At 46.0% G+C, this 24918-nt stretch overlaps 1 protein-coding gene and 1 non-coding gene across 5 annotated transcripts in view; both read right to left on the bottom strand.

The window, feature by feature from the left end:
- The window catches only part of AKT2 (AKT serine/threonine kinase 2), a 263142-nt gene that overhangs the window by 117635 nt on the left and 120589 nt on the right, over window positions 1–24918 (bottom strand). For 3 of the 4 annotated variants that reach the window (XM_033954597.1, XM_033954599.1, XM_033954600.1), the window contains exon 3: window positions 23310–23438. The exons of the other annotated variant lie outside the window; for it this stretch is intronic. In XM_033954597.1, coding sequence (XP_033810488.1) covers window positions 23310–23438 — 129 coding nt within the window. The remainder of the gene's footprint in view (window positions 1–23309; window positions 23439–24918) is intronic. 4 annotated transcript variants of the gene reach the window in all.
- LOC117366268 lies at window positions 14082–14188 on the bottom strand. The gene has a single exon (XR_004540541.1). It is a non-coding gene; the product is annotated as a U6 spliceosomal RNA (small nuclear RNA).

The following is a 24918-nucleotide window of genomic DNA, read 5'->3' as shown; positions in this document are numbered from 1 at the left end:
ATGCTGGCTGATCAGGTGAAATCTCTACTTTCTGTGTGTTGGGAAGATTGGAATGTGGAGATAGGCCTCTGTTAAGCCCAGTGAGGCAAGGAACTCTCCTGGTGCCACCTAGGCTATCACCAAGCAGACTGTTTCCATCCAGAACCATGGGATCCTGAGGGCCAAATTTACAGACTTGAGATCCAAAATGGGCCTCCAGCCATCCAAATCTTTCTTGGGCATGATGAAGTATATGGAGTATCTGTCTGAACCCAATTTGCCTTCTGACACAGGCTCCACTGCTTCTATGGCCAGCAGACACTGTACCATTGCCCAAACCAGCACCTGTTTCTCTGGACAACTGCAGGGCAATTTCAACAAATCCTAAAAAAAAGAACATAAGATAAGCCATGCTGAGTTAGATCAAGCTCCATCAAACCTAACATCCTGTCTTTGACAGCAGGCAGTCCAATTCATTAATACCTGACAGACCCCCCCCCCCCCCCCCCAAAATACATTCAACTTATTTCTTACAGCTTATTCTCAAGAATAGAGCAATGGCTTTTCCTGGTCTATCTATGCCACCCATTTGACAAAGTTTAATAGTACTTTAGATGACTTTTTTAAAAATTTAATTTATTTTATTAGACTTTAGCATTGTGTGTTCTATTGTGTTATTTTGAATTGTATTTAATATATTGTTGTAATTCACCTTCAGCTAAGGGATGGCAATAAATGTGACTAAATAAAGAAATGTATAAAATGTAAAAAAAAAAAAAAAAGAGTGGAGGCAAGCTCTCTTGGATAATGCCCAGCACCCACTGGTCTGATAAGATCGTTGTCCAGGTCTCCCCTGTGTTCTGTAAGCCAACCCCCTAATCTGGACATATCAGCCCGGCATCATTGTGTTTTCTTAGTGCCTACTGTTGGTCGCTGGGCCATTCCTTGGGGGTACCTGGCTCCCCGACCTCTCTGTCTGGGCTCGAAAATGCCCTCTGCATGAAGGCTCCTTTAGAGCACTTTCAGAAGTGTCAAGAGCCATGAAAGACACCACAACCAGGCACCCCTCCCTCCCACGAGATCGACTGTTCATCAGATTTAGGCCAACGACCTGCCATACAGGCCATGAGATCATTTAGCCGCTTGCCAAATAGCATCTGTCCCCTGAAGGACAATCGGCTCTGAGTGGTCTTAAAAGCTGAGTTTCCAGAGCATTCTCCAGGCAGACAGACAAAGCTGAGGATTTCCTCAGGACTCTAAAAATGTCATACAGTGCATCTGCCACATAATCCACTTCTTCCAGAACTGGGGGATAGGCATTTTCCTCTTTCAAGAAATTCTGATTCAAAACTATGGCACATGCGTGCCCCGAAGGATGCAGCCACTGCTGCTTTCAGATCTAAAGCAGAAACCTCAAAAAGCTGTTTGAGGACCAAATCTACTCTGCAGTCTTGCGCGTCTATAAGGATAACCCCTCCCTCACCAGGCAGGGAAGTGACCTGTTGTACCAAAAAAGCCTGAAAATCTGGGGCTAGCGGATATAATCTAGACATAGTCCTAGACACTCCAGGGGATTTTCTGGGGTATCCCACTGCTCCATAAGCATAGCAATGATGTCCAGATGGGAGGGAAAACAGTCCGACTGGGGTTTAGAATTGCTCATAATACTGTAGATTTATGAGCAGATGCTGGTATGGGCGCATCTAATTGTAAAACCCAAAGTGACTCAGAACTAACTGCTGGCTTGAATAGCCGACATACTGCTGGATCTTCCCCTTGGTCTAGGGTCATCAGGGACTCGGGATCCTGTGAGAGAGAATGAGCCTGTAACTTCACATCCAGATTCCTCTTGGACAGAGAGAAATTATATTTCATCTGACTCCCAGTCTACCCCATCTCCCTTCAACACCACCTTAGCCTGAACTGCCATTGGGGGGGGGGGGGGAGAGCTAACTGAGCCCAAAACACCTGCTCACTGGAAATAGGATACCCACCTAAAGCTCTGTATGACCCCTGGTATCCCATATAGGCATTAAACATTAGCTGGACAAATTCCAGGGTGAACCTTGGGTGAGGGCGCTTAGACTGTTCTGGCATAGCAACCTCCCATCCCTGCAGCCCTGCTCTGGGCTCCACACACTTGCATTTCACAGAATAGGAAAATGAACTGTCTGAGTGTATTATAGAAGGAGAATTGCCAGAACCACCACCCTCCTGGTTCTCAGAGGTCTTTAAATGGCCAGAAGGAAATGAAAGCTTGGCACCCGCCTCCCTTTGCATGCCCTGTGGCACATCGCACATAGACACTTCTCAGGTGCCCACCAGGCAAAATTCTGGTATGATATCATGGTCAAATTACCACCAGAGTCCATCTTTCTTGTTTTTGTACCAAAACAAGAAGATTTTAACAAGAAGTTAAAATCAGCCCGATAGGTCCAAGATGGTCGCTGCACATGGATGACAAAAAAATGACCCCGGACAGCCAAATCTCAAAACAAAAAATTTGAGGAAGGGGTTTTATAGCCCCCCCCCCCGAGAATAATGAGAAGTTCTCACAGTGCAGCAGGTGCTGTGCCTCTCTCAGTTCAGAAGCAAGCTGGAAAAGGAGACTTCAATGCGTCAGACAAGCAAAAAAAAAAAAAATGCCAAAAATTCTAAATGCCACTGCTCATTTCTTCTAGCTGCAACTTAGACTGGGTTAGAGCCCAAATCCCTGGAACCCTACAGTCCTTATCCTCTTCAGGGGGGGGGAATGCAGTTTGCGATAGAAAAAGCCCTCTGGATTGACACTGGCGCCAAACAGCCTGCACTCAAGTCATACACGTCTTTAGCATGAGGGGCGAGCAAGAATGGTTCCCGAGCCACAATAAAGCTAGAACAGGCCGGTTAAGTAGGTGCCCTGCAACAAGGTCTCCCTCCAGGCTACAAACTAACACAACACTTGGGTGTGTCCGTTTCTCCACCAAAGCAGAGCTGACCTAGGAGTGTTGGGTATCTCTAAAGCACCAAAAGCCTCAAAATGGTCAGAATAAAAACTGAAAATAACAAAACCGAAGTGTAGAGCAAAGTACAAGACACCTTCAATCCGTGTGTAGAAATTAGAACTGAGGAGGGAAGAGATGGAGCACAGGAGGAGGAGTCAAAAATGTAAATGAGGATTTCTGTACCAAAACTCATGAGTAAAGATATACAACCCACTGGTCAAGACTCAATTTATTTATTTAATTTGTTTTCTAGCCTGTTCTCCCCAACGAGCTCAGAACGGGTTAAAGGTTAACATACATAATATACAGTTAATGGGTTACAATTTGCCATAGTTACAGTACAAGCTTATTCAAAACAAGTTTTTATCCTAACTTGATACATACTAGGGATCTAATACCAATACACATAATATATATGCATTTTGCACTAAAAAAAAGCTTTTAAAGTGTCAAGAGTTTTCTAAAGTGGTGTATTGTGCATTTTTTTGCATTCAAGTCACAGTGCAGGGCCACATTAGTTCCATCTATAGCTTTAAATAAGAAGCCAACACCTAGGGGAGGCTTGGGATAGAGATGTGAGGACTAGTACTGTATATGCTGTTGTCCTTGCAAAACACTTGTTATGGGTAAGCAACTTTGCTTCCTTCAAGGATAACATATCTTCACAGATGGAAATTCCCGGCTACCTTTAACAAAAAGGGAACAATAGAAAAATAATGCCGATGGGTAACAAACATTTTGCTGGCAACCAGCCATTTTGTCCTTTTTTTCTCTTAAAAAAAATAAAAAAGACAAACTGGAAATAATAAAACTGGACCCTATAGGGAATTAAATTAGATTTAAAACTCAAAGAGGTTCCTTAGGACAGACTTGACCAAACCTACAGCTGCATCAGGAATCCTTTTCCAAACAGTTACACAATGTGAACATATGAACAGCACTACACATCAGCTTTGCAAATCTCCATGGACACCAAACTCACATGGCCTACCAATATCAACCTGGCTCTGACATTTCACTTCAAATATATCACTCTTTAATAAGCAAACTACATTAATACACAATACAAAGAAACAGAATTGCACAATAATCATTAAAAACTAAAATAAAACAATGAGAAAAAAAATTTACAATGTGGTTCTAGTGGAAGCCGGTGTGGATCACAAAGAATCAAGATAAGCTCAAATCTGTTTATTTCAGGAAAAAAAATCAGCTGTCCAAAATTGGACCAGCTGAGGTCTAAGGCTAGGTTTTTTTTTTTTAACAGACCTTAATAAAACAAATTTCAATAATATGTCTGCTGGGCACAATAGTATGTACAATCTTAGGCCAAATTAGCAGTAAAACAAAGATACTTACAGTACCTACAGCAGGTGTTCTCCAAGGACATAAGGCATATATTTTTTCCATAGAGAAATCAAAACTTTCCTATTCTTAAAGTATATTCAACCTGCTTAAACTCCTCCTTCGCCTACTCTCTTTATAACATTCCCATGTGTAGTCTATTCCCTGGTATCATCCTCTCTATATCCTAATAAGCAACAGGTTTTTCAAATACCGTATTTTCGCGGATATAACGCGCGCGTTATACGTGATTTTACGTACCGCGCATACCCCTCGCGCGTTATATGCCTGAGCGCGGTATAGAAAAGTTTTTAAACATAGTTCCCACCCCGCCCGACGCCCGATTCACCCCCCCAGCAGGACCGCTCGCACCCCCACCCCGAAGGACCGCCGACTCCCCAACAATATCGGGCCAGGAGGGAGCCCAAACCCTCCTGGCCACGGCGACCCCCTAACCCCACCCCGCACTACATTACGGGCAGGAGGGATCCCAGGCCCTCCTGCCCTCGACGCAAACCCCCTCCCCCCAACGACCGCCCCCCCCAAGAACCTCCGCCCGTCCCCCAGCCGACCCGCGACCCCCCTGGCCGACCCCCACGACACCCCCACCCGCCTTCCCCGTACCTTTGTGTAGTTGGGCCAGAAGGGAGCCCAAACCCTCCTGGCCACGGCGACCCCCTAACCCCACCCCGCACTACATTACGGGCAGGAGGGATCCCAGGCCCTCCTGCCCTCGACGCAAACCCCCCTCCCCCCCAGCCGACCCGCGACCCCCCTGGCCGACCCCCACGACCCCCCCACCCCCCTTCCCCGTACCTTTGGAAGTTGGCCGGACAGACGGGAGCCAAACCCGCCTGTCCGGCAGGCAGCCAACGAAGGAATGAGGCCGGATTGGCCCATCCGTCCTAAAGCTCCGCCTACTGGTGGGGCCTAAGGCGCGTGGGCCAATCAGAATAGGCCCTGGAGCCTTAGGTCCCACCTGGGGGCGCGGCCTGAGACACATGGTCGGGTTTGGCCCATGTGCCTCAGGCCGCGCCCCCAGGTGGGACCTAAGGCTCCAGGGCCTATTCTGATTGGCCCACGCGCCTTAGGCCCCACCAGTAGGCGGAGCTTTAGGACGGATGGGCCAATCCGGCCTCATTTCTTCGTTGGCTGCCTGCCGGACAGGCGGGTTTGGCTCCCGTCTGTCCGGCCACCTTCCAAAGGTACGGGGAAGGGGGGTGGGGGGGTCGTGGGGGTCGGCCAGGGGGGTCGCGGGTCGGCTGGGGGGGAGGGGGGTTTGCGTCGAGGGCAGGAGGGCCTGGGATCCCTCCTGCTCGTAATGTAGTGCGGGGTGGGGTTAGGGGGTCGCCGTGGCCAGGAGGGTTTGGGCTCCCTTCTGGCCCAACTACACAAAGGTACGGGGAAGGCGGGTGGGGGTGTCGTGGGGGTCGGCCAGGGGGGTCGCGGGTCGGCTGGGGGACGGGCGGAGGTTCTTGGGGGGGGGCGGTCGTTGGGGGGAGGGGGTTTGCGTGGAGGGCAGGAGGGCCTGGGATCCCTCCTGCCCGTAATGTAGTGCGGGGTGGGGTTAGGGGGTCGCCGTGGCCAGGAGGGTTTGGGCTCCCTCCTGGCCCGATATTGTTGGGGAGTCGGCGGTCCTTCGGGGTGAGGGTGCGAGTGGTCCTGGCGGGGGGGGATGTATCGGACGTCGGGGGGGGCATCAGGCTTTCAGGATGGGGACAGACCTTCAAGGGGGGACAGGACTTCAAGGGAGGACAGTGCACGGAAAGTCAGGGGGGGTGAACGGAGAGTCGGGACAGCGCACGGAAAGTCAGAGCAGTGCACGGAAGTCAGGGGGGTGAACGGAGAGTCGGGACAGCGCACGGAAAGTCAGGGCGGGCGAAAGGAGAGTCGGGCAGCATGCGCGTTATATGCCTGAGCGCGGTATAGAAAAGTTTTTGTACATATCATCGTGATTTCTGCGCGCTATACCCCTGTGCGCGTTTTACAATGGTGCGCGTTATATCCGCGAAAATACGGTAATCAACTTAATCCATATTATCTTCCACTATAACCTTCTTCTTAACATTTTATTAAAATCAGATAAGTTTTTATGCAATGTAACCAGAATTAATTTTCCCATGAAATGTAATTTATTATGTTATGAAATTCCTATGTAACGTTATTTCTTATGAAATGTAATCAGAAATAATGTCCTATGTAACATATCCAGAAATAATCTCTGATATATTGTATCTCTGTCTTTGATCTATTCTATCTGCTTTATCTAATAATTATTTTTCTTGGGTACTTTAGCTAGATTGTGAGCCTTCGGGACAGTTAGGGAATTTCTAAGTACCTGCGTGCTTGTTCGTGGTGAGTGTGTTGTCGGGGCAGCGGCTGACTTAGGAGAGGAGAGGAGAGGTGAAGCTGCGCGCATGCTCGTTCAGGATAGCGGCCGGCTTGGATGGGAGCTGGGAGGCGCAGACGGACGGCAGAGGCATCGGCCGAAGCAGGAGGGCAGCCGCACGGGGACCCCGAGGGAAGGAAGGCACCACTTTGGAATCGCTGCAGCACCCGCAGGCAGGTATTCACCCCTGGGCCACCATTGCTGAGTGCTCGTTTATCGGGGCAGTGCTCAGTTTACGAGACAAAAGTTTGATGAGTGTTTTGCTCGTCTTGCAAAAGCACTCGCAAACCGGTGCACTCGTAAACCGAGGTACCACTGTATTTGAATCTAACACTGGGCATTCCGTTGGAGTCAGAGTTCTTCCAGTTTGGCACTGTTCTTAACCTGGATTCCAGATATTTTGTTGTTACTTCAAGTCATTCTACAATTTTGATGTTTGCCTTATCCATTATCTTTTTTGAATGTTGGACAGCCAATCTGTTTCTCTGTAGAGCTTTGTAGATCCACCATATACATTTATCTGGAAGTTTTCTATTACAGTTTTAATTTGGAGCACTAACATTCTCAGTTCTTTGTAGAATTTATTTGGGGTTTATCTAAATTCTTTACTTGTGACTCATTTTCTTCATCTCTCTGCAGTTTTTGAGCTCCTTATATTATTTTCAATCTATTACTGGAGTATTCAAATTTAAGATCTTCTGTTAGTGAAGCAAGTTTCAACTTGAGGTTTTGAATCACTCTATTTTTTGGCAACATCAACCGTTTGAAGTATTTGTCTTCCAGTGACACCCCAGCAAGCAGTGATTTCATTTTTTACCATGTTCTTTTTTCAAAAGAGGACTTGCTTCTCTCTCTTTTTTTTCTGGACTCACTGTCGGTAAGACTCAGCAATAAGTTTTGCTGAACACTGTATCCAGTTTATTTCTGTGTTATCAGTAGATAGCCTCTTTTCTGCATGTTATGGCCTTACCAGATCTTACACTCCTCCCTCAATATTCGCAGGGGCTAGGGGCAGAGCTGGCCTGCGAATATTGAAAATTCACGAATAACTTTTGGGCAGACTCTCGAGACTACGACGGGAACTCACAGCAGCCATTCTGGATCAGTGATCTGCATGGGGCAGGAGCGTAGGAAGATCGCTCCTGCCCCGAAAGACCGCTAGACCACCAGGTAAGATCCAGGGAGGTCCAGGAGGGAGTGATTCCGGTTTTAGGAAATCGCGAATAATCGAAATCCTGACTCCTAAAACTGCGAATCTGGAGGGGAAAGTGTACATGCTTTTTGCTGGGGATCAGGTTTAACTTAGGGCTCCTTTTACAAAGGTGTGTTAGGGCCTTAATGCGCGGAATAGTGCACGCTAAATTGCCACGCGCACTAGCCGCTACCACCTCCTTTTAAGCAGGTGGTAATTTTTCAGCTAGAACGCACTAATCTAGTGCGAGCACTACAAACGCTAGCGCACCTTAGTAAAAGGAGCCCTTAGACTTCCCCTCTCCTAGACCCCTTGCATATGTACAAATTTCACACTGGCCAGGAGTTCAACAGACAGCCCCTCCATCTCCTGGTCTCTCTATCATTCAGCTTCCTTGCTTATCTTATATTACTTCTGTCCTGTGCTGCACCTCTTTTTTTTAGCTGCTTGGCTGTTCTAGCATTTTTCTCTCAATGTTTCTCTCTCTCATTTTGCATCAGCCACTTATAAGTTAAAGGGGTTATCACTTTGCTTTGATTCGCCAACCAGAGTTCTTATATTTTTGTCAGTTGTCTGTTATAGCTTTTTCCCTAATAATACACTTTTTTCTTCCAGTTTTCAGTAAACATTTTTTTTTAATGTATTACTTGCTCCATCCTATAGTTCTTTGTGAGTTGCACAATTACATTCACAACTAAAATACAAACACTAAAACTTTTGCATTCAATATTGCAGATACAAACAAATCAAATCTGCTTGCTCATTAAATTTTCATGTAAAACAGAAATCATTCTGAAAAATATTGCCCAAACAGTTCAGTTTATAACAATTTCCTAAAACTTAATAAAGGGTGTTCCTAAAACTAAATAAGGTGTTCCCTTGCTATCAAGGAGTGATGACAACTCCCTGATCTTGCCTGTCTCAATGAGGGCACTTCCAAATAATGTTGTTCCTCAGATCTCAATTTCTTAGTTAGTTGATACACATTGAAAAGATGACTACTACTATTGGAAGTTGTGTATGAATCAATTTTTTTTTTTCAATTGTTTATTTATGACAAAAAACATCACAGCAAAACATCAGGAACATACAAAAACAGTACAGTCAGGCAATCTACAGAACAGCAAGACCCCTGATGTCACCCCCCACCCCCCTCCCAACCCCCCCCAGTAACAGCAAACAGCACCCTGCACCTCCCGTGAACCATAGAGCATCACCAGTAGGCACGGTAGCACCCCAAGGAGAGGAAAAGAAGAAAGATCAGAAAAAAAGGACAAAAGAGCCACAGAACCAAAATAATACAAACCCCCAAAGATCCAATCCAGTCCAGGACCATTACTTCAACTGACAACAGAACTGTCCCCATCCATTTCCTCCACTGCCAGGTATCTCCCCCAAATATCGTAATATTGCTGCCATTTTCTAGTCAACAGGGCCGAGAGCCGGTATCTCTCACACACCCACCCCAATTTCTCTCGCACTAGAGTCAAAGTAGGTATAGCGGTACTGCGCCAGTGGCGAGCCACAGTCAGCCTAGCCGCTGTGAAGGCCAACCATACCAGTCTATCCTGGGTGTCATTTGTGTATGAATCAATTTATAAATCAAACAAAGCACCTTAAATTCAATTCGAGCCTGAAAGGGCAGCCAATGCAACTGAAAAAAGATCGGCGTTATATGTTCAAACCTAGTGGCACCAGCAATCAATCGTGTCACAGCATTTTGAACTAATTGCAATGCCCGAACCACTTAATTTAAATACGTAGTTTGTGGCACAAAAATAGCAGTACTGTATCTCATTTTTATCTCCATGGATCAACTTAATTATAACAGTCCTCTTAATTTTTTCATTAGCTCCTGGGGTCTGTCTCCTGGGGGGGGGGGGGGTTAGAGGCACACAAAAACCAGTTTACTCTAGAGCTTATACCTGCATCAGGAGTATTATTTTACCTAAACAGTCTGCACAACTAAACCATCAGCATTAGCCCTAGGGCTGAAGCTAAGGGTGGGAACCTTTTTAGCCCGATGTACAACTAGTGTGATTTTGCTTCTCCTTTCTTTCATATTTTAATAGCAGTGGTCTCCTTGTTAAGATTTGGTCTAGACTGTGTGCAAGGTCACTAGGTGATGGTACTCAAAAGTATTTGGTGAAAGAAATTATTTTTCTACTCCTAAAAGATGCAGCAATTCACCGAAACTGCAGAATTTTAAGCTATGACCATTGCAGATCTCATTGTCTGACTATTCAGAGAACTCCTCCCAGGAGTATTCAGAGTATTTTTCAAGTCAGAAAAGGAAGATCTTTTTAAACTTCACTTGCACAATATAGTAAAAGATTTGAAGGCATTTGGTGTCCTTGTTTTGGGACTCCCTGCACTACTGCTATGGAATGGTTGAATGCCACAGCAGAAGTTTATGAAAGCACATTAGCATTACCTCGATTTTATATCTAGCTAAATATTTGGCAAAAGCCAACTTCTTGGGTACATGGGTAGATAGTGTTGCATGCCTACAGTTAGGACTATGGGCAGGATTCACTAAAGTCCCGAAATCTATCCGATTCGTGTCCTATCCGTTTCCGAGTCATTGTAGCCGATCGATTCAGTAAAGCTTGTCCATGCAAATGATCCAATCGTAAACGTGCTGCTATTAGCGCTGAAACATCAATTGCACTGTATCCTTGTTGGTTTTGAAGCACATAACGCATGCGCTAGCTCTTTAGGATGTGAAAATCTAGCTGGGAAGAATAGCTGGCCCTTAAAAGTTATATTTGATTTTGGAATTTTTTTTGTTATTTGGCATTGATATTTGAAATGTACAATGCGCAAGGAGAGCACGGGGTTAATCTGCAATTTTCTCGCCATGCACATTCCAAATCCGAGATTCACTCCCGCGCTCGCTATGCGCATTCCAAAAAAATAAAAAAAATTTTTTCTAATGCTTATGTACATGAAAGTTTACATATATTTCAAAGTTTAGATAGATTTTGTCTTTTTGGAGGGGTAGATATAGATTTTTAATGGGGGTTCTTAACATGCACGCGTCAGTTGCTAGGCAGAAATAGTCGGCGAGGATGTAAACGACTGGTCCTCAGCAGTCGTAACTTTTTGGAACGGAAAGGCCAGTCGGTTTGGACGAAATGGTTTCATGAATCGACGCGTTAAGAAATTTACATGCCTTTTTACTCATTTGCATGCGCAGATCAGATCGGGTGCAGATGGGGTCTGGAGGAAGCTTAGTGAATCGAGCCGGAGTCGGACAGTGAGCGCAAACCAATCAGTGCACGATCGGTTTGCTTAGTGAATCGAGCCCTATTTTTCCCTGCAAGTATCACAACTGCACTTGTCTACATTAAAAGTTCATCTACTTATAGAGTCTGACAATATTCTTCTGCAATTTCTCACAGTCCACAGCTCTCCTTCCTCTGACCCAATTAGTTGGGGCGAGACAGAGATAATGGAGTTAGACTCTAATTTGTTTATTCAGGCTTAATATACCGCTTAGTATGAAGGCACTGTCAAGGCAGGCTACAATATATAAAATAAATTTAAAGGACTGACAGGAACTCCATAAATGAATACGAACAATATGAGAAGATATGAAGAGCCATACTGGGTCAGATCAATGGTCAATCTAGCCCACTATCCTATTTCCAATAGTTGTCAATCCAGTCAGAAATAACTGGCCGAAACTGTAATAGTAGCAACTTTCCATGCCACAGACCCAGGGCAAGAAGCAGCTTACTCTGTGTCTATCTCAACAGCAGGTCTATGGACTTTTCCTCCAGGAACTTGTCCAAACTTTTTTTTTAAACCCAGCTACACTAACCACCATTAACACTTCCTCTGACAATGAGTTCCAGAGCTTAACTATTTACTGAGTAAGAAAATATTTCCTCCTATTGATTTTAAAAGTATTTCCTTGTAACTTTGAGTGTTCCCTAGTCTTTATAATTTTTGATGGAGTAAAAAATCAAATCACTTGTACCCGTTCTACACCACTCAGGATTTTGTAAACTTCAATCATAACTTCCCTCAGTCGCCTCTTTTCCAAGCTGAAGAGCCTTAACCTCTTTAGTCTTTTCTCATATGAAAGGAGTTCTATCCTCTTTATCATTCTGATTGCTCATCTTTGAATTTTTTCTAATTCATTTATATCTTTTATGAGATATGACGACTAGAATTGAACATAATACTCAAGGTGAGGTTGCACAGCAATCAATTCAGACACTCTTAGTTTATGCTCTGGAACCAAGAAGCTGATAAATCTTAAATAATAAAATGCTAGCCACGCATGCACACTTGCCTCGCGTGTTCCCTGATCCCTTTTCTGTCGGGATGTGGCACGACAAGTGCGCATGTGCGCTTATTACGTCACTGACGGAGAGCAGCGAATGCAGGAAGCGGAGTGGCCAGGTAAACAAACAAACAAAAAAAAAAACGAGCAAGCCGGGCCGCTGAGAAAGCGCGGGAGGCCTGGCCCGGGCTACGGACGGGTAAGGAGCTGAGGCAGTGAGCCTTCCCTGCGGCTGAAATGGAGCCTGGCCACCCTCCGCGACAGACCACAGGAGTCCGAGTCCTTTTCCGCTCACCCCCCTTCCTGCGGACCCGACTACCTTGGCGATTCAAGCGGCGTGTGCATCAGTCTTCACACGCTGCTTCGGGCCCTTCTACTTCCCTGATTTGCTCTGCCGCGTCTCTGATGATGTCATCAGGGACGTGCCAGAGTAAATCAGGGCAGTAGAAGGACCCAAAGCAGTGTGTGAAGACTGCTGTACACGCTGCTTGAATCGCCGTGTAGGTAGTCAGGTCCGTGGGAAGGGAAGGGGGGGGGGCGCAAGGACTCTGGGGAGAATGGCAAGACACCGGCCCTGTACTAACTCCCGTGGACAGGGGGAGCAGGAAGGGGTGCTGATGGACAGGGGGGGGGGGGGAAATGAAGGGAGGCCTATTGCTGGACAGAGGGAGCAGGAAGAGGTGATGATGGACAGGGGGGGAAGGAAGGGAGGCTTATTGCTTGACAGGGGGAACAGGAAGAGGTGCTGATGGACAGGAGGGGAAAAATGAAGGGAGGCCTACTGCTGGACAGGGGGAGCAGGAAGAGGTGCTGATGGACAGGGGGGAAATGAAGGGAGGCCTACTGCTGGACAGGGGGAGCAGGAAGAGGTGCTGATGGACAGGGGGGGAAATGAAGGGAGGCCTACTGCTGGACAGGGGGAGCAGGAAGAGGTGCTGATGGATGGGGGGAAAGGAATGGAGGCCTATTGTTGGACAAGGGGAGCAGGAAGAGATGCTGATGGACACGGGGGGGGGAAATGAAGGGAGGCCTACTGCTGGACATGGGGAGCAGGAAGAGGTGCTGATGGACAGGGGAAGAAATGAAGAGAGGCCTACTGCTGGACAGAGGGAGCAGGAAGAGGTGATGATGGACACGGGGGAAAAATGAAGGGAGGCTTACTGCTGGACAGGAGGAGCAGGAAGAGGTGCTGATGGACAGGGGGGAGGTAAAACAAAGGAAGAAGGGCTGCTGCTGGATAAGGGGAGCAGTGAAGGGGTGGTGGTGGACACAGGGGAGGTAAAAATAAGGGAGAATGGACAGGAAAAGCGGCTAAGGAGACAGAGAGAGAAAGAAATAAAGACAGACACACATATATTCTAGCACCCGTTAATGTAACGGGCTATAAAGCTAGTCATGTATAAGAGGACTCAGAATGTATGGAAAGCAGCAGAGCATTCTGTAATGAAGGTGTTAATAAAATAAAATAAAAAATAAAACAAAACACACTGTGCCTAGTGGAATCCCAGCAAGCTTGGGAAGAGACAGGTGGTGCTAGTCTAAAATCATTTATAGAACAAAGAAAACAGGTACAAACATAGGGGATGGTAAGGAATCATAGGTAGGAAAGCCAGTTTTTTATACTAGTGTTACACCCTCAATTTATTTATTCTCGCTGTGTGCTTGTAGCACAAATCCTTTCCAGTGACAGACATTAAAAGTTAAACTAGAAGGATAAGTATATTTTCAGTCTCATAAAGGTGTACAGACACTTCACTTGACACTTCATCATTGCAGACATTATACTATATATTCAAGTCGAATGGATTCAAATTATGTGCGTGAAACACTTATGATAAATGAAAGGATAAGCCAGCACACACTGGTGCATGTTATGTGCCTAAATTTTTTTTTTTTTTTTTAAATGTGGAACGCTTCACGAATTTGCGTGTCATCCTTGCGCAGGGGCCATGCTAATCATCTCTGTATCGTTCCAATTTTAGTATATGTGCTGCTGAAGCAAGCACATGTGCCTAAATTTTTTGTACATAAATACGAGACTCACAAAAATTTTAAGTGCAGAAGATAGCGTTTTCATTACCTGACACGTCATCATGGACAGGAAACTAAGGCCCAGATGCACTAAAGTCAGGGATCATCTAACGATCGTCGCTAAACCGGTTTAGCGACAATCAGATTTGCTGATCTGATTCACAAAACTGCTTACCGCTTGGTTTTGTGCACGATCGCTCATTCTCCGATCCGGCCATGGTAATAAGGTTATCAATATTGAAATGTCATGTAAACTAGCAGAGTGACTGATAACTCTTAACATGGCTTCCCAATGCACAAAAAAAGCGACTGTTCAAGACTAGTCGCTTGCCTGTCCTACTGATAATTCAGCCCTGAAATTTATATATTTATGGCCACCAAAAGTCCAACAGAACGAGAACCCACGGGTATCAAACAGCAAAGAAGACAGTGGGAAAGGACAATGAGCACTTCACACGCGCCAGTAAGATGAAGGAAAATCTTGTTTATTTCAGTCTTGGACGTACAGTAACATGGACCCGACACAGTACTGTGTTTCAACAAAGATAAACGCCTGCATCAGGGGTCACTGTGATATGGGATCTATAATTTAAAACAACTCCTTTGTAAATGCGTGAGGTTGAGCCGACAATGCACAAAGAGAAGTGCGTCTGAGAACAACAGACCAAAAAAATATATTTATAACATACCATACCTTTTTTTGTAATGGGCACAGATGCTGTGCGTGTGTTACACATGCACAGTATCATCCCCATTTAAAAAAGAAGAACCCGCAAGCCAAGCCACACCCCTCCCCACTCCCCAATGATGACCGTGGGTCACCGAAATCCCCCCCCACCCCAACGATGATAGCCATCTCCACAACAGTGATGCACCTAAAGAGACAGGAGGGATGTCCACTCCCTCCTGCCTCAGCAACCCGATTGTGCATCCACACACAAAGAGGAAGGGAATAGTTAGAGCCGCAATGTCGTCAGCTGTTTCCTCCTCCCCCCACCACCAATTCAGCTGACGCTTCCCCAGGCTTTGGAGCGGCAGTCAGTCGCCATTCCTCAGCAACAGTGTTGGGGACAGGAATCTGCTGTGGAGTCAAGCATGGAAGCGCTTGACTCACTGGAATAGAACATCTCATTATTTCCCCCGACAGTTGCTGTGCCTTCTTGTCCAGCGGAGGCATGGAGCTTTAAGTCGAGCTCCAGGCGAGAGGAAGAGGAAACCCCGGAGCTCAATCTAGGTGGAGCTTCACTCGCAGGAGGACTGCTGAGGAAGAAGAACACCAAGGAGGCTGGGGAGCCAGCGGCAAGACCAGCAGTCACATTGGAAACGCTTTTGGTAGCCATAAAGGCCTTGGATTCAAAGGTGGGGAAAACAGCAAAAGATATGGAGGTATTAGTAACTAAAGTTGAAGTATTTTCCTTAAATACTGAAAAGTGCGACAAGATACTTGGAAACTGTACCACTGAAAGAATCAATATCAGCAGTTATTAACGAACAGAATTTTGTTTCAAGAAAGATTGAGCAAATAGAGAACTTTATCAGACGTCTGAATCTTTGGGTATTAAATTGCCCAAGAATTGTGGCTATGTCTCCAATTGAAGTATTTAAGAAATTTCTACTAGAGAATTTGGGTTTCTCTTGGGAAGATATTCCTCCTATAAATAAATCTTACTATCTGCCGGATGCCAAAAATAAAAAGTCTGGGATAGAGGACTGTTCAAACAAATTTGCAAGATTTAACAGCAATTCTTGAAGATCCCTCTCTGAGGTTAAGGAGGGAGCGGCTTTGATGGAAAAATTATGTTCTTTCCTGTTAATTTTCTTTCCTCTAGCCGCAGCAGATGAATCCAGAGACTAGTGGGATAATACACATCTACCAGCAGGTGGAGATAGAAAAACTGATTAACAGGTGGTCCTATTAGCTGGCACTCCTCCTGTATCTTCAGTATTGCTCCTTGCCCAAGCATCCGGAATCAGCAATATTCTTAGCATGTACTAAAAAAAACCCTTCTTTCCCATAACAAATTTCCAAAGATAAGCATACAGAACACAAGTACCCATGACAACCAAATGTCTGAAACATGCAAAAGAGAAACCGACAGACAATATCCAGCAAGGGTGAGGCTCTGGATTCATCTGCTGCGGCTAGAGGAAAGAAAATTAACAGGTAAAAACATAATTTTTCCTTCCTCAGCAACAGCAGCAGATGAATCCAGAGACTAGTGGAATGTAGCAAAGCAATCCTCAATCCAGGTGGGAATCAAACACCGTCTCTACAAAAGCAGACTCATTGCCATAACCAATTGGTAATGTGTAGAAAAGATATGCTTAGAAGACCAAGTAGCCTTAGGACAACTGTCTTCCAATGCAAACCTCTGGACTCAGCCCAAGAAGTGGGAATAGCTCATGTGGAATGGTCATGAAGCCCTTCCGGCAACCGCGTCGCTGCTAAGGAAGTGGAAGCAATAGTCTCTTGACCCATCGAGTGATGGAAACTTCGGACGCTGCCATACATTGATTGCGTCCTGCAAATAATACAAAGAGGTGAGCTGAACATCAAAAGGAATTAGTAACCTTCACAGTGCAGAAGAATTCTACGTACAGCCAAGAAACACAGTGAAGAGATCGCAGGACCCCGTCTACCTCCCGGAAAGCAGGAAGGAAAAGTGAGAGCAGCTGAGAAGAAAGGAAGACATCACCTTAGGAAGAAATTATGGAACAGTCTGAACTGACTCCCCAGCATGCACAATTCTCAAAAAAGAATCCCTGCAGGACAAGGCCTGCAACTCAGACAACCGCCAAGATGGGGCCATGGCACCGTTGTCAACCCCCTATGCTTTAGAGTCTGATTAAACTAAGGTAGAAACGGAGCCTTCGGTAAACTGCGAATGTGACCTTAAGACCGAAGTGCAGACAGCTTCCTAAGAGGTGAAGAAATATGTTGCATTCCTTTTAGGACAGAACTACATCACACTGAGAAGCAAATAAAAAGCGAGATGCGGAGCCCTTGTAATAAACTAAGATTGTCACGTGAAGCTGAAGGAAAGTAAACACGAAACCCTCGGCAACACCCTTAAACCAAGAAGAAAGAATGTAAGACACAGAAGCCTGGAAGGGTGACGCACCCAGAGAACCACCGAAGAATCAAAAACCCTCAAGATGGCAGGGTAAGGCACAGACGAAGACTTCTGTATCGCCCGGAGACAAGATGAGACGAAACAACCTGCTTAGCATAACTCATACACCTCAACTATGAGTCTGCAAAAGTTAGGTCATAATACCAAAGTGGAACAAATGTCCATGTTCATCGGACCCTGGGTGAGTAAACGTGGAGTAACCAGGAAACCCCACAATTCGCCTGCCGAAAGACCCATCAGATCGGCATACCATGGATGATGCAGCGAATCAGGAGATACCACAATCACCGGTGTCTGACCGCGAACTTGAGATGGAACATCCATGAAATCCCCAGCCAGGAGAAAACACTGAAAAAGAAAAAGCAGAGGCTATAAAGAATCAACTTGCCTACTCCCTCCGATTGTCACTCCGTACATCTACTGAAGAAGCTAGGAAGCTAGATATTTCAAGATGAGGCAATGAGGGCTAGCTCTAGGAGATCTCACCTCTACACAATGAGCAGAACGCCTGAGTGGACAGTGCCCAATACCTAGATATAGAGGAGGTTTGGTTTTTTTTTTTTTTGGGGGGGGGGTTATTTTTGTATATTTTTAAAATATATATTGTATTATTGCTGAGGAAGTCTAAATTATATCCCTGTCCCATAAAATGAGCCACCGACAGACAAGGAAAATGAGATTCCGCCCACTGAAGTAGAACCAATACTGCACTCGCCAACTGAGGACTGTACGTACCTCCCAGGCTGTTGAGAAATACCACCGCCATGACACTGTCCTAAAAGATCCTGATCGTCATTGCGGAAGAATAGACTGAAATTCCTTAAGCGATATCCAGAATGTGTAGCACTCCCGAAGAGTGAACGAGTCCCGAGTCTCCTTTTGAGACCAGACTCCTTGAGCTGAGGGCTGAAGGCACTGAGCCCCCTAATCCAACAGCATGGAAAGTTTGGTGACAATGAGACAATCCAGCAAAGACCCTATCATGGCTTTGAATACACTGATCTCGCTGAGCTCTCAAACTATGCTGAGCGATGTGTGAGGAGCCTATTGAATACTACTACTAGAGTCTTGAAAAACCAGGAACCATCGGAACAAAAGCGGCTGCCTCAGGAATCTCATGTTAAAGTAAGCCTAAGTGGACAGCGGAGTCAACACCATGTATACAAGAACCTATACAGAAAGTCATATTGTTGGACTTGGCGACTGAACAAGAAGGATAACCAGAGACTGTAACATGGCTCCCCAGTCACTGGGAAGAAACACATTGCTCACCTACCTGACTAACCACACACCCAGAGAATTCAAGAAATGGCAGAGGAGAAGGGAGGTCTTTGTAACTCTAATGAATAAAAGAAATCTCCCATTGGTGTCCACCAAATTGATGAGGCCATAAGACATCCGAAGAAGCAATCTTATAAGAAAAATACTCCTGAATTCCCTCTGTGCGCCCCAAAGGCTGCCACAACTGGCCTCAACTTTTAAAGTGTTCCTGGAGTTGTGGCGAGGTCAAATGGCATGAGCCAAAGCTGATAGGACTGCCCAAGGACCGACAAGCGGAGATATTCTGCTGATGCAGCAGCCATATGGTTGATGAAATAAACTCAGTTTTCTCTTCGGAAATGTGGAACTCTGAAAAACTGATGGATCTATATGAGATCCAGCTCCCCCAACCTGATCAACTTTGCCTTTTTTTTTTTTTTTGTTGGGCAGGATGAAGTAAATGGAAAAACTTCTGGTAGTTCTGTAAGACCAAAACTAGTGCTCCAAGTTCCAGTAAAACTGAAAGGGGTCTCGGACCAACATAAGCTTTGGAAGCTCAAGATAGAATCTAAAATGGAAGAAGAGGATTCAAAATTGCAAACCTGGAAAAATCCAGTCTTGCGACGTAAAAAGGAGCATGCATAAATTCTGCATACAGCATTAACCTTATGCATGCAAAGGAAAGACAAGATGTACCAGGCGTAATCCAGAAGCAGTATTCGCCTCACCCTAGAAACGATCTGCACCTGGACAGATAACAGACAATGCTCCCACACTCTAAAAGAGAGCTTCAGGGATGATTTAAACAGGAATATAAAGCAGGGAACTCTGAGAGTTCAGAAGAAGAGGTAACAGGCCCCTAGGCAGCAGCAGCCTCATAGACCTTACTGCTAGATTGGAGGGCAGTCTACGCGATAAGCTCGAAAAATCTGCAGACTCTGGAGACACTCTGGCACATAGGAAGATGTGAAGTGTCAGCAGGCCCCAAGAGAGTCCCCTAACTTGGAACTTAAACATACTACCGTGAAGAAATATGTCAAGAGCACCACCAGACACACGCAGCACTGTACATAGGAAGAAAAACTATTGAAACCTCCAACACAGCCTCACTCTTCAAGGACCCCGAGTGAGACAATGAACTACCCGAAGGAAACACGGGCACCCTCCTATCACTTAGGTCACTGTGCCGTCTGCCAACCCAGTACGGAGAAAAACTGAGCGAAGGCGGCCAAACACAGGGCAGAATCACTCTTGGAAGTGCCTTGAGACATAACAGGACAGTCCCAAGAAAAACTAGCTGCTTCTCATCAAGTGAAGCCCGTAGAATACACACCCACATCAAACTTGAGCACCACCACCTTAGTCAAAGATGTTTTAGCAGGGCTGACATATCCGACCCTGAAAAGTAGAAGCTGCAGCACATACTGAGAATGTCAGCAGCATAAAAATAACTCTCTGAACACAGCGGTGCAGGAGACCCAAGCGCGTGTCCATTTCGCACCAAAACAGGCCGGCTCCTAGAACAGAGCTGTAAAAAAACAGACCCGGAGCTAATAGCCGAAATATAACCACACAGCCCCGAAAAGGAGGAGCCGTGGTACCCGCTGAGAAAGACAACTGCATATAACCAACTCTCTGAACGCAGCGGTGCAGGAGACCCAAGCGCGTGTCCATTTCGCGCCAAAACAGGCCGGCTCCTAGAACAGAGCTGTAAAAAAACAGATCCGGAGCTAATAGCCGAAATATAACCACACAGCCCCAAAAAGGAGAAGCCGTGGTACCCGCTGAGAAAGACAACTGCATATAACCAACTCTCTGAATGCAGCGGTGCAGGAGACCCAAGCGCGTGTCCATTTCGCGCCAAAACATGCCAGCTCCCAGAACAGTGCTGTAAAAAAACAGACCCGGAGCCAATCGTCGAAATATAACCATTCAGCCATGGCCCACATATTTTAAAATCATCTCGGTGAGGAAAAGTACAAAAAATGCTTGGTTCTCAACAGCACTGGAGAACAAGCGCACGCCTCTTGCGCTCTGCAAAGACCCGGTCCCCAGACAGTCTCGGAAGAACACACCTGGAGCCGTCCTCACCTCCCCAAGGCCACACCGGGAGCCGTACATTTATGCACCACCCCACTGGCTGTGGCAATGCCAAGCAAACTACACCCCAGAAACCTATAAACACTGCAGCACTATCACCAGGGAATGAAAAGAAGATCACACTACTTATGCGCGGGAAGGCACCGGCTCCCTGAACCAAGTTTGTAGCCCTTCACTGAAGCAACCCCGTAGAAAACTAAAGTTCCACTGCACAATAAAACATAGCATGTAACAAAATAAAATTTTCATAGTTAAGAACCACTCAATGTCGAATCCTCAGCTCTCACACAACCACATAAACAGCTCCCGCAGTTCAAATACAAGTAGAAGTAAACATATACTCACAACCTAGTGAGCAGTGCCGGTAGATGCCAGCTGCTCAGCACTAGAAGGGCAGAAATGTAACTGTGGAGTCCCTTTTTTTTATCCTGTAAGGGAAAGAAGAAAAAAATAGGGACTAAGTCAGACCCTCTATCACTGGAGGGAGGGGGAGGCAGGGACCTGGGGGGGCCCAAGTGTAACCTCTAAAGCCGGCACCGTTCTGCCAGACACCCCTGTCTCACTGAAGAGAAAACCTCAACAGGAGAAATAGATTTGCCATCTCACTGAAGAGAAACCTCAACAGGAGAAATTAATTGCCCAGTCACAGCCAGAATCCAGGAGCTAGTTGAATAGTGACCATCACGTGCTGAAGATACAGGAGGAGTGCCAGCTAATAGGACCACCTGTTAATCAGTTTCTCTATCTCCACCTGCTGGTAGATGTGTATTATCCCACTAGTCTCTGGATTCATCTGCTGCTGTTGCTGAGGAAAGTCAATTTTGTCTTTGAACAAGACCTCACATCTGTTATGAAAATTTACTTCAAAAAGGGAACAGCCTCATTATGAGGGCAGAGAATATGGATATATCCAGATGTGACGAACGCAACTCAAGGGAGATGGAGAGAATTTCTTACAATGAGAGAGGAAACTAGAAAAGTGGGTGCTACTTTTATGCTTGCATATCTTTGTAAATGTATTGTTAAATATTTGAGTCTGAGATATGTTTTTTTTCCTCCATGAGCATTTAAAATCTTTTTTGGACCTTAAAAAGTTAGCCAGTGGGTCAGGATGAAGAAAAAGGATAAGAGCTGAGTTTAGCCATTTAAGTCTTTTCTTTAAATTGTTTTATATAGAATGACTCCCTTAAAATCCATCTCCTTCTTCCTAGATATAGTGGTCTAAAGAAGAGACCAACTCCAACTAATATTTTACCTTAGAAAGATATTCTTTTTGTTTCCTTGTTGGAAGTGGCTCTGTATTACTAGAACGAGTGTTTATAACTTGTAAAAGATTTAATAATGAATAAAAATAAAGTTTAAAAAAAAAGAATTGGTTGGGCAACATGATTGCACAACTCTTTGTTTTACAAGCCCACTTACTTGTTGGATATATTTTCTGTTCTACACATCCAAGGCAAGGGCAAGAAACGTTTTGTTCGAAAGGTGCTCCTGCTGGGTCATAAATGTATTATGCAACATAGGATGTCAGAGGATCTTCCTCTCTATTGGAAATGGAGGAATAAATGCCATACATTATTGCTCTGGGAAGCTAGGAGGGCCCTTTCCACTCCCTGCTGATGAAAGACCTTTCATGGTACTTGGAGGCTTTATCTTGACTCCTTGTCCATTAGAGCAAGAAATTTAATGCTGAGATTTTGTTGAGAATCAACTCTTTTTCCCAACTGTCCTCTGGGATATGGGAGGGAAGAGAGCAATATTTTATGTGTTTGGGGAATAGAAGTAACACTACCCCCTAACATTGTTGTGGTGGTTGAGGGGTTGAGTGGGCAAGTCTGGGTACTAAAGGGAAGTTCTTATGTTCTTGTTGTGATTGTGGGGTTTTAAAGGGAGAGAATTTTTAAGTCAAAATGTTTGGTGACGATCTTGTTCATTTTTATGTTGGTAACTCAGTGATGTTGCTCATTTTATTTGTTTGTATTTTATGAAATGTGTTATCATTGAATGTGATGGTTCACCAATAAAATTGTTTCAAACATAAATTTGATCATTTGGTCGAGTAATTAAGGAGGCAGTTACTTTTTCACATAGGTGATATGGATGTTAAATTAAGGTAAAAACTGTTATTTGTTTATCCAGATCCCTTTATCTAATACTAGGTTTTGTTTAAAGATCAGAAACCATTCAGTGTGACGTGGAATAATAGGAAAAAATCAAGAGGGTGATAAAACCTTTTTATTACATGGCTTGCATATTGGGAAAGGAAGTATTAAAGCACAAAAAGGGCAGTCTCTGGACGAAACAGCACCTTGAGTTATGTTCGCTTTGATGCCTTCCCTTATGGGATTTTAACTCTCTGAAACCTCTCTCCATACCACTTCCCCACCCTGCTTTGTATCCAAATGACATGCTCATCTTGTCCTCCCATATAAAACAGCCCCCTTATACAGGAAGGTCAGTAAACACCAAGGCATGCAGATAAAAAATATACATACCTCAGAATTACCACTACTGAGCAATACAATAAAGTTTGTATAGTATTCATTAGCTTAGCATGATTTGTTGAACATTTAGATAAAAATTAAGTTTGAAAAATACATACCTCCAACAGAGAAGTTATTTAGAGGAGGTAAAATACTTTCAGAGGTCTCAGGCCTCTCCTTGTACCCTATGAAGGAGCCATCGCTTTTGAGCAAGAAATATCGAGGTCGCCATGTCTTAATGTACTCCCCTGCAACAGAGAAAGATTCACTCAAGAGCTCAGAAATGAACTTACAAGGCAAGTTAAAATCATGTGAAAAGCAGAAATTAATCTGTAGATTACTATAACTCTGCTGGACACTCACATCCATTAGCTTCCTGAATCAAATCTAAGAAATTAGCAAAGTCAGCAAATACATCACATGCTGGTGTTAATATACTATTTTAACTTTACAGCTAACTGTATTTTATGAGTACCGTATTTTCTTGCATATAACGCGCGCGTTATACGTGGTTTTTACAAACCGCGCATACCCTTGCGCGTTATACGCGTGAGCGCGTTGTACAAAATTTTTTTTTACATAGTTCCCCCCCCCCCCGGCGTCCGATTCACCCCCCCCCCCCCGCAGGAACGCTCGCACCTCCACCCCGAAGGACCACTTGCACGCACCCGCACCCCGAAGGACCGCTCACATGCACTCCCACCCGCACCCCCAGCCTGAAGAACCGCTCGCACCCCCACAGCTTCCGGCCCCCCCCCCCCATCATGTAGAAGCTCCTACCGGTGTCCTGCTGCTTCCTCTTGGCGGTCCCGGCCCTTCTGTGGGCCCTGCATCTGCGCTGCTTCTTCCGGCGGTCCCGCCCTTTCTCTGACGTGAAGCCCTCTTGCCCCGCTGACTCCCCGACACGATCGGGGCAAAAAGGAGCTCAAGCCCTCTTGCCCCCCCGACTCCCTGACACGATCGGGGCAAAAGGGAGCCCAAGCCCTCTTGCCCCGCCGACTCCCCAACTCCCCGACAATATCGGTCCAGGAGGGAGCCCAAGCCCTCCTGGCTCTGGAGACCCCCCCCCCCCCTCTGCTAGTTGTTCGGGCCAGGAGGGAGCCCAAGTCCTCCTGGCCCTGGAGAGCCCCCCCCCCGCTAGTTGTTCGGGCCAAGAGGGAGCCCAAACCCTCCTAGCCACGGCGACCCCCTACCCCCACTACATTACGGGCAGGAGGGATCCCAGGCCCTCCTGCCCTCGACACAAACCCCCCTCCTCCCAACGACCGCCCCCCCAAAAAACCTCCGACCGCCCCCCCAGCCGACCCGCGACCCCCCTGAACGACCCCCACGACACCCCCAACCCCCTTCCCCGTACCTTTGTGTAGTTGGCCGAACTGACGGAAGCCAAACCCGCCTGTCCGGCAGGCAGCCAACGATGGAATGAGGCCGGATTGGCCCATCTGTCCCAAAGCTCCGCCTACTGGTGGGGCCTAAGGCGCCTGGGCCAATCAGAATAGGCTTGGGAGTCTTAGGTCCCTCCTGGGGGCGGGGCCTTGGACATATGGTCGGGTTGGGCCCATGTGCCTCAGGCCCCGCCCCCAGGAGGGACCTAAGGCTCCCGGGCCTATTCTGATTGGCCCAGGCGTCTTAGGCCCCACCAGTAGGCGGAGCTTTGGGACGGATGGGCCAATCCAGCCTCATTCTGTCGTTGGCTGCCTGCCGGACAGGCGGGTTTGGCTCCCGTCT

The sequence above is a fragment of the Geotrypetes seraphini genome, chromosome 8, assembly GCF_902459505.1.
Source record: "Geotrypetes seraphini chromosome 8, aGeoSer1.1, whole genome shotgun sequence".
NCBI classification, from domain to species: Eukaryota; Metazoa; Chordata; class Amphibia; order Gymnophiona; family Dermophiidae; genus Geotrypetes; species Geotrypetes seraphini.
The sequence above is the reverse complement of the archived record's forward strand: the minus strand, read 5'-3'. Positions and strand labels throughout refer to the sequence as shown.